This window comes from Schistocerca serialis, chromosome 3 (assembly GCF_023864345.2).
Source record: "Schistocerca serialis cubense isolate TAMUIC-IGC-003099 chromosome 3, iqSchSeri2.2, whole genome shotgun sequence".
NCBI lineage: Eukaryota > Metazoa > Arthropoda > Insecta > Orthoptera > Acrididae > Schistocerca > Schistocerca serialis.
In genome coordinates, this window is record NC_064640.1 from 988,132,255 (window position 1) to 988,147,470 (window position 15,216).

The following is a 15,216-nucleotide window of genomic DNA, read 5'->3' on the forward strand; positions in this document are numbered from 1 at the left end:
ATAGGAAGGATTGAGAATAATTAATGACAGTGTCAAGGTCATTACTCACAAGGATTTGGGTAAGCAAATGTCTGTTCTTTATATATGTAGAACAAAATCACAGACAAGCAGAGAGCAACTGCTGCTGATCCATGTGATCAAGATATATTTTTTTGCCAAACCATCTCCAGGGATGAAACATGATGCTATCAATTTCCCATCCACAGTACCATATATAACAATCACTGCCACATTATCCAGATATTTTGTTTCTTATTTTTATGTGCACATGAAGATGTTAGACCACAACTTTTGTATTGATTCCAAAAGAATTTGCACCTGCAGTTTTCTGTTAGTGTAGACACAGTGTCAAAGGTATGCAATCAATAAGGATAAGTCTGAAACTGAATAAAGATTTAGTTCGTATCTTCTGTTTTTGTTTTGATATGATTCACCGCATTTTCAGACACACATTGTACTTACAATCTATTACTGTTGTTGCAATAGACAGAATCCAAATGTACAGTTTTCGTCTGGATGGTAATTTATTGGACTAACCAATACATCATACTGCTTTCCCTGTTTCTTTTTATCTAAAGCACAAAAAATGTAGAGCAAGAAAACACATAAAAATCACAAAAACAATAGAGAAATTATCAATAATAATAAAACTGTTATAATGAAACTTTTAATAAATAAAATTCTATGGCACAACACATGAATAAAATTTAAACAAAAGAGTATAAAATGTTGCTCACTCACTCGCACACTTTTGACCTTTTTCTTTATACAAAAATATTTCTGAAATGTACCACGTTCCTTCCAAACACAACAGTACATTATTAGTGTCTGCGGATTTTACATAATCTCATCACTGGTTCTACAGGCACTACACTAGTCCTCAAAATTAATGGTGTCGCTACATGTACAAAATCACTTATAAACTACCAATGTCATTGAATCTTTTTAGTTTCTCAGGGAAATTGTCCTTGTATAAAACAGGATCAGCTCTAAATTCAACTGTCTGAAGAGGCATTGTTCCATACACTGCAGCAAATCTATCAATGCACTGTGATCTTTCCATCATATGATTGAGATCAGCTGACAGCATTTCTGTATTCGTGCATTCTGGACATTTAAACTTCTTTCTTGGCGTAACCTGAAAGAACAAAGGTTCCCAATTATCATATACTTTGAAATTATGAACAAATGAGAGTTTTAAGAAGCATTAGATCATGAGCTTGACTATACCAGTTGCAGTATCAACGCTTAACAAAAACAAAAAGCTACAATTACACTATGCAACATGTTTTTTTTATGTTTGTGTAATTTTCACTGTTCCTGAAATACTTTTTTGTACTCATTTCAAATCTGCTACTAGTTTTTTTCCATCACATTTTTCACAAATCAAGTAAACTCACTTTTGTTTAAACCTAAGTTCCATAGACAGAAATTTGATTGCAAGTACGCGAAATTTATTTTAGTAAGATGGAGTAGTTGACAACACTTCTCAAACCCATCTGGCTGTTAGGTGGTAATCTTTAGCATGTCAACAATGAGCTATAGTGTTGTGAGGTTATATTTGTGCTGCTGTATGTAGTTTTACTGTTTCTTAAAAATGAGTTCCCTCAAATGTTTGAATAACCCAAAAGTATTATCTCATATTTGTAGTAGCTATGTAATTGCTAAGCAAAGATAGGACATTAACAGTTTTGTGATAAATGTCTATTACTACTTGGTATAAAGCTTGGTGATCAAGACAAAAGTTCGGCACCACACAAGGTATGCGGACATATGTTGAGGGATACAGACTATGCAGAAATCAATGCCTTTTGCAATTCCCATGGTTTGGAGGTAGCTGCAAAATCCTGTGAATTTTTTTAAATTTTTTTATGGTTAACACTGAAGGTCATACCATAAAAAGTAAGAATCATATAAAATATCTTAACTTTTCTCCTTACAATCAGTTATGTATAATGAATCTCTCCCTATTCAATTCTATCTTCCATTCTTCAAGATTTGCAATGGAGGTGCGACAATGAATGCAATGATAGTGATGATTAAAAGCTGAAAGAAGATTCTGCACCAGAATTATTTAGTCAAAACAAACTGAATGATTTAACTCGTGACTTGAATCTGACAAAAGATGCCACTGAACTGCTTGGGTTAAGACTGAAAGCAAAACCACCTTCTTGATTACTGTTCTCTCGGTACAGAAACACAGAAAAGAAATAAATAAAATTCTTTAAAGAAGATCATATGGTTTTTTGTGTAATATTCTCAGTTTATTGAATTTACTTATGATCCAAGTCAGTGGAGGTCATTTATAGACTCATCAGAACAGCCTGAAATGTGGACTTTTACATAACAGAAATATGTTGGGCTCAGTATACCATAAGAGGACATTTGTAAATCTCAATGCTGAGTTGGGATAAGTGAACTATGAAAAACATCCTTGGACAATATGTGGGGATTTGAAAGTAGTTGATATGTTGCCCTGTCAACAATCCAGCTACACAAATATGCCATGTTTCATTTATGAGTGGAACAACCAGCCAAAGGCAAGCATTGGAAGGCAACTAGCTGGCCTGAAAGATAAACCCTACAACCCGGTTCACAGAATATAATAAATGAACCAACTGTTCAACCAAGCAAGAAACTATTACCTCCTCTTCACATTAAGCTTGGACTAATGACACAGTTCACAAAAGCACTTCCAAAAGGTGTTGACTTGGTAACAAGATTTCCAACTGTGTCTTATGAGAAACTTACAGAAGGGATCTTTGTGGGGTCACAGATCAGAAATTTAATGAAAGACAATTTGTTTGAAAATACAACAGATCCAGTGGACAAAGGGCTAGGGTTTCATTTACAGAAGTAGAGGCCAACTTTCTGAGCAACAACAAACATCCAAATTATAATACCATGGTTAACATAATGTTGCAGAGTTTGATGAAATTAAGGTGCATTTTCTATAGCCCCATATTGATTTTTTCCCTGCGAACCTTGGCGATGTTGGTCAAAAACAAGGAGAATGGTTCCACTAGGACATCAAGGTGATGGAGAAGTGATACCAGGGAAGATGGAATGCAAACATGATGGTTAACTATTGTTTTATGCTAAAGAGATATGACATTGGTGCAGGAAGACAATCAAGAAACAGAAATTTCCTCCATGTCAGAAAGAACTTTTTGCACTGAAATCAGTGAAGGGCAATTAAATTCTCATACATATGTTGTGTTTTCATAATAATTATTAGCATTTTAAGTGAACATGTACCACTGTGTACTCTAATTCAGTGTACAATGATTCTACATAAGGTACACAATACAATTTATTTATAATGTAATTTTAAAAAATCCCATTAGAAAAAATGGGATTCCAGCTAGAACTTCAGACATGATTTGTACAAAAAAATTACAGGACACAGAAAAATCAAAATTAGATTTGAAACCAGAATGAAACACACTTTAAATATCACCATGGTCATAAATTATCACTCCAAGAGCTTTAAAATGCACCATATTGATTTGAAAATTATTGGCTTTAAACATGTTACTTTCCTCTCACAGAAATACATTAGGATGTACTGTTAACCAGTGCGTTAATGTTAAGAAACATATATTTGGATGTAACAACTGCATTTCTTCTTAAACTTTGCAGGTGAACAACCTGTTGTGTGTCTTTTATTATTCTAGTGCCATCTCTTCAAGTTTCTAAAATCAAATGAGAAATATTTTGATGCTGAAAGTTTTTGCAGTACCTATAATGAAATACTCATTAGATTCAGTTCTACGACTACTAACAACTACTTCTAAGTACTACAACTTCATGTGCAAAGCTGCACTGCTGCTTAACATGTCCATCATCAATGTCTTTCTTTGTATAATCCTTAATAAAAACGGAAGCAGCACATTGTTTCTGAAATTTTAACATGTCAGTGTTGTATTGTTAGTAATGGACATCAAGACAAGACAGTTATGACTAAGTTTTATTTCTTTCTTTAGTCTTGCGCGCGCGCGCCCACACACACACACACACACACACACACACACACACACAGAAAGAGAGACAGAGAGAGAGAGAGAGAGAGAGAGAGAGAGAGAGAGAGAGCTCAATTGAGTAATGAAGTTTAGTCAATGTACTTTTTGGCTTTGGTGGCCATTCCTTCATTCTGAAGCATGGATTTGTTCCTAAAAGGAATTCTGTTTTGAAAATGACACGAATCATTTCTTATTAGTTATGGAAAATCTGTATTCTACTTTGACACAGTTATACGTGAGCTGTCATGGACAGTATTTGTGGGAAAGACAAGGGTCTGTGTGATGAATTTGTGAGATGTAGAAAATGCTAGCAAGAGTTTTTACAGTGCTTTACATTATACAAAACTACAAAGCCTTAGGTCTCTGAAGTTTATTGCCTATCATGAGAGTGTGGCACGAAATGTTACAGTTCCGAAAGGGCATGTACTCCAACGTGATCCTGTGGGTCGATTAGGGCACACAAATGATCATCTTATAAGTTAGTAACAACCAGTGTTTGTCTGATTTCCTTTGACATCTCCTGTTATTTAATAATGACTCCAAAGATTGAAGGGGTACTCCAGAATTGGCAATTGTGGCATCCTCTTGTGATACGCTGCAATTTTCCAGAGCCGCCCTAACAAACTGAAGTCTTCCATTTACCTTTCGTATCACTGACCTAAAATGTTCATCCCATCTCATATTGCTTATTAGTATTTACCAACAGCAGCTTCAAATCCACTCCTAGATAATACCACCTCTAGACTTAAGCATATTTTTACAGTCTTTAGCAATAAGTATTCGCATGTTATTACTGCATGTTTTCTAATGTTATATATCTCCATTCATTAGGATGTCATTTCAGTCTTTATTTCTCTCTCAAAATACAACAAAGAACTTCCATCAGGTATCATCCATTTGCCTACATGCTGCTCCCATCTGAATTTCAATCTTTCAAATGATTTCAATATAGCGGAAACCACCGAGACGAGAGGATGCACTGCAGCGCCACCAGCAGCAGCAGTTGTCTGATAAATAGCAAATTAATTTAGTCTTTGTTTTTATCACTTTCTTCTGCAAAAAAGTGAACTATACGTGCATATTTTACTTTGTAGACTAGTGGTTAGAAAACTAATCATAGTTTTTGTTTTTGCGTAAGTCTTGTGAATATCCTTGTGTAGGGCACCTTCCTGGTGTACATTTACCCACCGCCAGACCACTACGTCACCCGTCCTGTGACTCAGTTGAGTAAGTGACCATTGACTACAGGCTCCATACTCAGTGTAGCAGCAGCTGCTGAGCTAAGAGGATGCACAGCAGTGCCACCAGCAGCAGCAGTAGCAGCAGCAGTTGTCTGATAAACATTAATTCAATTTAGTCTTTGTTTTCTTTCACTTTCTTCTGGAAAGAAGTGAACTATATGTGTGTATTTTACTGTGTAGACTAGTGGTTAGAAAATTAATCAAAGCTTTTGTTTTTTGTAAGTTTTGTGAATATCCTTGTGTAGGGTGGCTCCCTAGTGTAAATTTTCCCATTGCCAGAAACTCCTTCATGCAACTAGGTTTTAATTTTGTGCTAATAGACAGCATACAGTACAGATCAGTGCATTCTGGTTTGAATATTTACCTAGTGCAGTAACTTCTTGATAAACAGGGTTTCTAATAACAGGTATCTGTAAATACATCAACTCCAGTAGAGCAATTTATTTCCGTTTAATAGCTTGGAGTCTCAGAGTACAGTGACAAATCTGCACAGCAATTTTTACTGTTACTTTACTCTCCTTTGGTATATTTTGTATACATTTCAAACTCAGTAGTGCCATTTGATACATTATATCTATTTTATACACAGTACGATATGGCTAGGGACTGTGCTTGTTGTGAGCAGACACAAGGAGAGTTGACTGATGTCCGTAAACAGCTGGAAGCTGTGTTGGCTATCATTGACAAGCTTCTAGCAAATGCTCAAAGTTGCAGTAACATCGAGGCGCCAGTGACGAGACCTGCAACAACTTTGGTGCCACTGGAATCCCCTCGTGACCCGGATGTTGCAGCAGCTTCTGATACCCAACATCTGACTGGTCCGTCTTCGCTCCAGAGTGGGTGGCAGACAGTGGTGGGTTCGCGTATCACTAGAGGGAAGGTGAAAGAGGGAGCAGGTCATTCAGCTGGCTCCCTATGTCTTAGCAACAGATACGAGGTGCTACCCAGTGCTGCTGATAACTCCAAGCCAGCATGGGATGCCTCTCCTGTTAGGCCAGTGGTTGATTTTCCTGCCCAGTCCGGACAAGTATATAGGGTGGGTATGCTTGTCATTGCGTGCTCCAATGTTAGGTGGGTGATGGAGCCCCTCAGGGAGATAGCAGGCAAGGCGGTCTCATTTGTCATGTGGAGGCGGCCCTGCCAGCAGCAATTGAGCACAATGGGTGCACTCGGCTGCATGTAGTGGCACATGTCTGCGTGAATGACATCTGCTGCTTGTGTTCTGAGGCCATCCTCGGCTCCTTTCGGCAGCTGGTTCATTTGGTGAATGCAACTAGCAACAGATGCGAGGTGTATGCTAAGCTGTCAATTTGTAGCATCATACCGCAGTCCTCTGGTTTGGAGCAGAGTGGAAGGTCTAAACCAGAGGCTCAGATAACTCAGCAGTGGTATCGGATGCGAATTTCTTGACCTCTGCTATTGGGTGCCAAATTTCAGGTTCCCCGTAATAAGTCGGGTGAGCACTACTCACATGAAGCACCTAATATGGTAGTGGAGTGTGAGTGGGGCTTTTTTAGGTTAGAGAATCCCTTCCTTGGGATCAAAGACAATTTGCCTGTTAAATCAGCCACAGTGACCTCAGAGAGTCTTGGTTACTCGCAAATCAGAGATAGAAAAGATTAATATGAATTTAGTTAACTGCAGGAGCATCCAAGGAAAGGTCCCAGAATTAGTATCACTTACTGAAGGTTATAATGCACAGATAGTATTGGGAAAAGAAAGCTGGTTGAAACCAGACGTCAATGACAACCAAATCCTAAGTTTTGATTGGAATGTTTGTCGTAAGGATAGGTTAGTCACCAAAGGTGGCAGCGTGTTTATTGCAGTAAAAACTCAATAAAATCTAGCAAGGTTATCACGGATTCTGAATGTGAATTAATTTGGGTGAAATTGAGCATCAAAGAACGCTCAAAATTGGTGATCGGATGCTTTTATACACCACCTGGGTCAGAACCTGTAGCTATAGAGCGCTTCAGAGAGAACTTGCAGAATAGCATTAGTAATTTTCCTGATCATGCTGTTGTAATAGGAGGTGACTTCAACTTGCTAGGTATAGATTATGAGTGTTATGCCACCAAAATTGGCACCAGAGACAGGGATTCATGTGGCATTGTTCTAGATGTCTTGTCCAAAAATGACTTTGAGCAGATAGTTACAGAACCAACTCATGAGGGTAACGCCTGAGACCTCCTGGCAACAAACAGACCTGAACTTATCAAATTAGTTACTGTAGAGTAAGGTATCAGTGATCATAAGACTGTGACAGCATCTATAACAATGGGTGCTAAAAGGAAAGTTAAGAAAGGTAGGAAGATATATTTGCTCAGCAAGGGTGACAGGATATAAATTTCAGAATATCTCAGCAGTCAGCATCAAATATTCAGTGATGAGGATGAAGATGTGGAGAACAAATGGAAAAAATTCAAAGTCATCATCCAATATGCCCTCGATAAGTAGTTCTGAGTAAGGTTTTAAGGAATGGGAAAGATCCACCATGGTTTAATAGCCATGTTATAGAAGTGCCACATAAACAAAGAGCACTTCATCTCAGATTCAAGAGAAGTAAAAACCTAGCTGACAAACAAAAGCTGAACGAAGTGAAAATGAACGTAAGGAGAGGAATGAGAGAAGTGTTCAATGATTTTGAAAGCAAGATGTTGTCAACCGAATTGAGTAAAAGCCCTAAGAGATTTTGGTTGTATGTAAAACCAGTAAGTGGGTGAAAATCATCTATTCAATCTTTCAGCGACCACACCAACAACGAAATGGAAGCTAACGGAGAGAAGGCTGAAATACTGAATTCGGTCTTCCGAAGTTGTTTCACTGTGGAAGATCATAACACAGTCCCTCCTTTCAATCTTCATATGAACATTGAAATGGCAGATATTGAGATAACCGATCGTGGAGCTGAAAGGCAGCTACAATTGCTTAGTAGAGGTAAAGCATCAGACCATATGAGATACCTATAAGATTCTATAAAGATTATGAGGAAAACTTGCTCCCCTTCTAGCAGTAATTTATTGTAGATCACTTGAGCAATGACAGGTACCTAACGATTGGAAAAAAGCACAGTTCACTCCCATTTTTAAGTAAGGCTGTAAGGCAGATCCAAACAATTACAGACCCATATCGTTTATGTCAATCTGTTGTAGAATTATGGAACATGTTTTATGCTCAAGAATTATGATGTGCTTGGAAAATGAACATCTCCTCTATGAAAATCACCATGGATTTCACAAACAGAGATCCTGCGAAACTCAGCTCGCTCTGTTCCTCGATGAGATCCACAGCGCAGTGGACAACGGCACTCAGGTTGATGCCATGTTCCTCGATTTCAGTAAGGCATTTGACACTGTCCCACATTGCTGTTTAATGAAAAAATTACAAGCTTATGGAGTATCAGAGCAGATTTTCAATTTGCGTTGGATGCTCTTTAAGGCTATTCACAGATGACGCAGTTTGCAGAACGACCTGCAGAGAATTGATGAATGGTGCAGGCTCTGGCAGTTGACCCTGAAGGTAAATAAATGTAACATATTGCACATACATAGGGAAAGAAATCCAGTACTGTACAGCTACACTATTGATTAAAAACAGCTGGAGACAGCATCTGCCGTAAAGTATCAAGGCATAACTATCCACAGTGACCTCAAGTGGAATGACCACGTAAAACAGATAGTGGGAAAAGCAGATACCAGACTCAGATTCATTGGAAGAATCTTAAGGAAATGTAACTCGTCCACAAAATAAGTGGCTTATCAGGTGCTTCTTAGCTCAATTCTTGAATATTTTTCATCTGTCTGGGATCCCTATCAGGTAGGACTGATACAGGAGATAGAGAAGATCCAACAAAGAGTGGAGCATTTCATCACAGGATCGTTTAGCTGGTGAGAGAGTGTTACAGAGATGGTAAACAAACTTCATTGGCAGACATTACAAGAGACGTGTTGTGCATCATGGGGAGATTTACTATTGAAATTTTGGGACAGCACTTTTCAGGATAAGTCGGACAACATATTACTTCCCCTCACACACATCTCGCGTATTGACCACGAGTACAAAATTTGAGAAATTAGAGCCAATACAGAGGCTTACCAACACTCTTTCTTCCCTCACACTATTCGCGAATGGAACAGGGTTGGAGGGATCAGATAGTGGTAACGAAAGTACCCTCCGCCACACACCATTAGGTGGCTTGCGAAGAATGATGTAGATGTAGAGGTAGATGATAGAGCACAGCAATCAGTCATCCTTTTCTTGCAGGTTTGACTTGGCAAATCAAGATTTCAGCTAGTGCCTAGCAATTATCAATGCATGTTATAGTGTGTCAAGTCCCCTGTTGTTCGGGCTTCTGTCACAGTATGTTCAAGCTAGGCACTAGGTGATATCTAGATTTGCCAAATAAAACCTGCAAGAAATGGGCAATTGACTGCTGTGCTCTATCATCTGAAAGTCATATCACAGTTGTTGAGTGCACCCAAGTTCCTAATGGAAGGTAACCTGATGAATTTCAGTCATTATTCAATCTTCCACTTCAGCCTGTTTAATGATCCATTTGTTTGTTTTCATGTCTTTTCTAATTACTTCCAGCATGCAATAAATCATACTCAGCAATCTTCAATTTTTAATAGTTTTTTAATATTCGAAGTCCCAACTTCATTGTGATAGATCAAACTTGGGAACGCACACAACTGACAACTTTACATGTCAGACACACTGGAAGTTTAGTTTTAAAAGCACTCCTGGTAACTTTTACCCTACTTTTTACTTTTTTTGTGAACATCCAGTTCCCTTCAACTCCCCTACATACAAAAATCCATCTACTTTCTCTACAATCTCACTGGTATTGCGTAGAATTTTCTTTTCAATGAGTTGATTAATGATTAATTTAGTCTTACTATGACATTTTCGGGCCTACTTTCAAACATACCCTATTAAGAATGAGATTTTCACTCTGAAGCAGAGTGTGCGCCGAAATGAAACTTTCCTGGCAGATTAAAACTCTCCACAGGAGAGCTTCTGTATAGTTTGGGAGGTAGGAGATGAGGTACTTGCAGAAGTAAAGCTGTGAGGACAGGGCGTGAGTTGTACTCGGATAGCTCAGTCGGTAGAGCACCTGTCCGCAAAAGGGAAAGGTCCCGAGTTAGAGTCTAGGTCCGGCACACAGGAATCTGCCAGGAAAGTTTCATACCTTATTAAGTTCGTCCTTTACCTGTTGAAGATTATCTGTATTAGAGGCAAACAGTATAATGTCAAAGCAAAATGAAAGAGGTTCAGTATGTTCCATTAACACTCATTTTTCCTCCAATTTCCCAGTCTACGAATTTGAAGACTTCCTCTAGGGGTGCAGAGAATCACCTTGATGATATGATCCACCTTTGCTTGACTATTCTTTCAGTTCTGAATTTTTCAGTCGCCACATGATGTCTAATGGAAGATGTAACATTGGTGTAAATATCATTCGGTTTAATAACATAGGTCAAATGAATGTCTCATACCTCAAGGTCTGTTACTACCTAGTTTTCTCAAAATCGAGTCAAAACATTCTCAAAATCTATTAATCCAATTCAATGAGGTAATTCATATTCATTGCTCAGTTCTTTAATTTTATTTACAATTTGTAGCATGTTCAAAGGATCAAAATCCAATTTTTTAATGCATCTCTTGATGATTTTTGTGAATAATTTTAACATTATGGAGAGGAAGCAGATAGGTCTGTAGTTCTGTGTGTGTTGTTTGTCTCCTTCATAGTTTCAGTTTCAGGCAATTTCCTTTAGCTGTGCACATCCTACAAATGTTTTTTACGTTCCATTTCTATTTGACTCAGTTTTAACAATTACTACTGAAACACCATCATGGCTGGGTTCTGTCCCTGTCTTAATTTCTCAAATGGGCTTCCACACTTTATCTGGTATTAATTGCGAAAAGTCACAATTTTTGCTAGCCCCTTGCCATACACCCACCTCCACACAGCCCCAGGACCTTAACTTCACTCATCCCCACACCCTCTTCCCTACAGTTTCCCATTCCTCTGTTCCGTCACCCCCTCCCAATCCACTTCTCCGCGTCACTGCTGCACGAACTCACCGGTGCCAGTACCCGTGCCCATACCGCGTGCCACATTCCTATCCCATATAGCTGCCACCTCTTCCTCTCCACATTTATATTCGTACACTTGCTGCCTCCTTTGGTGCCATCAGCCATCCTTCCCCAACCGTACCTGCAACACCACACTTCTTTCTGCCCTTGCCTGCTCCCCTCTCTCTCCTGTGAGATTTCTAGAGCTGTCGTGCAACCCACATATCTGTTGCCATCGGTTTCAATCTTCCCGTGCTTCCTAGTCTTCTTCTCTTTCTCTTTTTCTCATGACCTCCCTTACCTCTTGTAAGAAGGCAACCTTCAGTCTTCCTCTTCTCCTTCTTCTCTAGGGGGAGATCATTTTTGGGCACCGATCAATCACATTGTAAGAGCGTAACAGGTGATCTGCCATTCTCATATTTTATCTGTGAGCTGTCTCAAGTCTGCGCCTTTTACCTGCTCTCGTATTCATTACGTGGTCTCGTGGAGATATTCTATGTGATATTTCTACAATTCTTAATTTCTTTTTTATTGACTCTGCGATACTTTTATACATCGTCCTCTTCACTTTCCAACTTATCTGAGAAGACCATAACAAAGGGTTTAGCTCCTGGATTGCTGTTTTTTCATGGGCTACTCATAAAATTTAAAATTTTCATGTGTCTTGAAGTACTGACCATCTACTATTATGTTTTGTACACTTTCTCCACTGCACAGTTGTTCAGTATTTTCAAAATTTATTTTCAGTCCCCACTTATCATATTCTTCTAATAATTTTCTCAGCATAAATCAGCCTCCTCACTAGCCACCACTACCTGATGATCTATGAAGAACAAAAGTGTACATACATAGATCCCTTGTTATCTGAATGCCAAAAACTGCACATTTCCTACTCTAGAAGTCTGAGGCCTTCTGGATGTATATTTTAAACAATGTTGGAGGCAAGCAGCATCCCTCCATTACTTCTTTTGTAATTTTGAAATGCTGTGACAAAATTTTACTCCCCAATTTGCTCAAATGCTCTGCAAACTTATATAGCTTGTATACAGGGTGTTACAAAAAGGTACAGCCAAACTTTCAGGAAACATTCCTCACACACAAAGAAAGAAAATATGTTATGTGGACATGTGTCCGGAAATGCTTACTTTCCATGTTAGAGCTCATTTTATTACTTCTCTTCAAAACACATTAATCATGGAATGGAAACACACAGCAACAGAACGTACCAGTGTGACTTCAAACACTTTGTTACAGGAAATGTTCAAAATGTCCTCCATTAGCGAGGATACGTGCATCCACCCTCCATCACATGGAATCCCTGATGCACTGATGCAGCCCTGGAGAATGGCTTATTGTATCACAGCCGTCCACAATACGAACACGAAGAGCCTCTATATTTGGTACCGGGGTTGCGGAGACAAGAGCTTTCAAATGCCCCCATAAATGAAAGTCAAGGGGGTTGACGTCAGGAGAGTGTGGAGGCCACGAAATTGGTCCGCCTCTACCAATCCATCGGTTTGAGAAGCGTACGGACACTTCGACTGAAATTTGCAGGAGCTCCATCGTGCATGAACCACATGTTGTGTCGTACTTGTAAAGGCACATGTTCCAGCAGCACAGGTAGAGTATCCCGTATGAAATCATGATAACGTGCTCCATTGAGTGTAGGTGGAAGAACATGGGGCCCAATCAAGACATCACCAACAATGCCTGCCTAAACATTCACGGAAAATCTGTGTTGATGACGTGATTGCACAATTGCGTGCGGATTCTCGTCAGCCCACAGATGTTGATTGTGAAAATTTACAATTTTATCACGTTGGAATGAAGCCTCATCCGTAAAGAGAACATTTGCACTGAAATGAGGATTGACACATTGTTGGATGAACCATTCGCAGAAGTGTACCTGTGGAGACCAATCAGCTGCTGATAGTGCCTGCACTCTGTACATGGTACAGAAACAACTGGTTCTCCCGTAGCACTCTCCATACAGTGACGTGGTCAACGTTACCTTGTACAGCAGCAACTTCTCTGACGCTGACATTAGGGTTATCGTCAACTGCACGAAGAATTGCCTCGTCCATTGCAGGTGTCCTCGTCGTTCTAGGTCTTCCCCAGTTGCGAGTCATAGGCTGGAATGTTCCGTGCTCCCTAAGATGCCGATCAATTGCTTCGAACGTCTTCCTGTCGGGACACCTTCGTTCTGGAAATCTGTCTCGATACAAACATATCGCGCCATGGCTATTGCCCCGTGCTAATCCATACATCAAATGGGCATCTGCCAACTCCGCATTTGTAAACATTGCACTGACTGCAAAACCACGTTCATGATGAACACTAACCTGTTGATGCTAGTACTGTAGAGCAATGAGTCGCATGTCAACACAAGCACCGAAGTCAACATTACCTTCCTTCAATTGGGCCAACTGGCGGTGAATCGAGGACATACAGTACATACTGACGAAACTAAAATGAGCTCTAACATGGAAATTAAGCGCTTCCGGACACATGTCCACGTAACATCTTTTCTTTATTTGTGTGTGAGGAATGTTTCCTGAAAGTTTAGCCGTACCTTTTTGTAACACCCTGTATACTTCTAACATTTGTCTTTTAGGCCCACTCCCCCTTAAGACCTAAAACAGTTTTTTCAGTGGCACTGTGTCACATGCCTTAAGATCTATGAACACTCAATGGCTACTCAGTTTCCTTTCCAGTCTGTTTGGCATTAGTTGTCTCAAAATAAAAATGTTGTCATTACAAGATCTTCCCTTCTAGAATTCATTTCCTCCTCAATGTCCCTCAACATCCTCTCTATCCCACCCTTTAGAACTTGACCATACAAACTACCAACAGAGAAGGTGATAATTTCCAAACACCTTCTTACTACCTTTCTTTTAAATTGGACTTAGATATTGCAAATTTCTTTCTTTGGGCCCTTTTTCTCCCTCTAACATGCATGCATTAAACAATTTACTCAAACATTCTCAAAAACCTTCAGCCCATGCTACAGTAATTCTATTGGTATGCTACCTGATCCAGGAGATTTTCCATTACTTTAACAAATCTTCCTACTTCCGCTGCAGTTATTGGGTCTACATTTCACACAGACAATTCGTTCTTGAAATCCATATGTATGGCCTTACATCTGGTTCTCTCTTCCATAAGCAGTATCTTGAAACGATTCTCTAATGCCAATAATGGAAAAATCACTGTACAGGGAGTCCCATAATGTTCCATCTCAGAATCAATGCAGTTTTTATTTTATGTAAATTATTTACCTCAAAATATAACATGCCATGCAGTTTTATTTGCAGACAACACATCCACACTTAGTGAAATTGCGACCATAGAACACATTCCTTAAAGAGTCACTGACACCCTAAATCGTTTAGAGCATTGGTTTGATGTAAATTTATTAAAATTAAATATAAAAAACTTTTATACAGTTTAAAACTAAACAAAATCAAGTGACTTCCCAACTACCCATAAAAATTAGGAACTTCGGGGAGCAGAAACTGTCAAACTCCTGGGGATATTTCTAGAAAAAAATTCCTGGTCTTCTCGTGTAAGCTACTTGGCCAAACAAGCTAATCAGTCTTGCATTCACAATGAGAATATTATCTTATGCAAGTGACATGGACACTAGGAAAGTTTTTTGCCATAGCTATTATGAATCTATTGTAAGATACAGAATAAATCTTTTCGGGGAATGCAAGTAGTGTAAACAGAATATTATTATTTTAAAAGCGTTGTTGTTATTCTTTTTGTTGCTGGGGTCTTCAGTCCAAAGACTGGTTTCATGCAACTACTTGTAACCTACATCCGCCTGAATCTGCTTACTGCATTCACTCCTGGTTTCCCTCTACTATTTTTAC

At 39.0% G+C, this 15,216-nt stretch overlaps 1 protein-coding gene across 1 annotated transcript in view; it reads right to left on the reverse strand.

Annotated features, from left to right (window-relative positions):
* Positions 1-651: 651 nt before the first annotated feature.
* The window catches only part of LOC126471436 (exostosin-2), a 107,984-nt gene continuing 93,419 nt past the window's right edge, over positions 652-15,216 (reverse strand). The window contains exon 10 of the mRNA XM_050099597.1: positions 652-1,138. Within this exon, the coding sequence (XP_049955554.1) occupies positions 917-1,138 (222 nt within the window). The 3' untranslated portion in view covers positions 652-916. The remainder of the gene's footprint in view (positions 1,139-15,216) is intronic.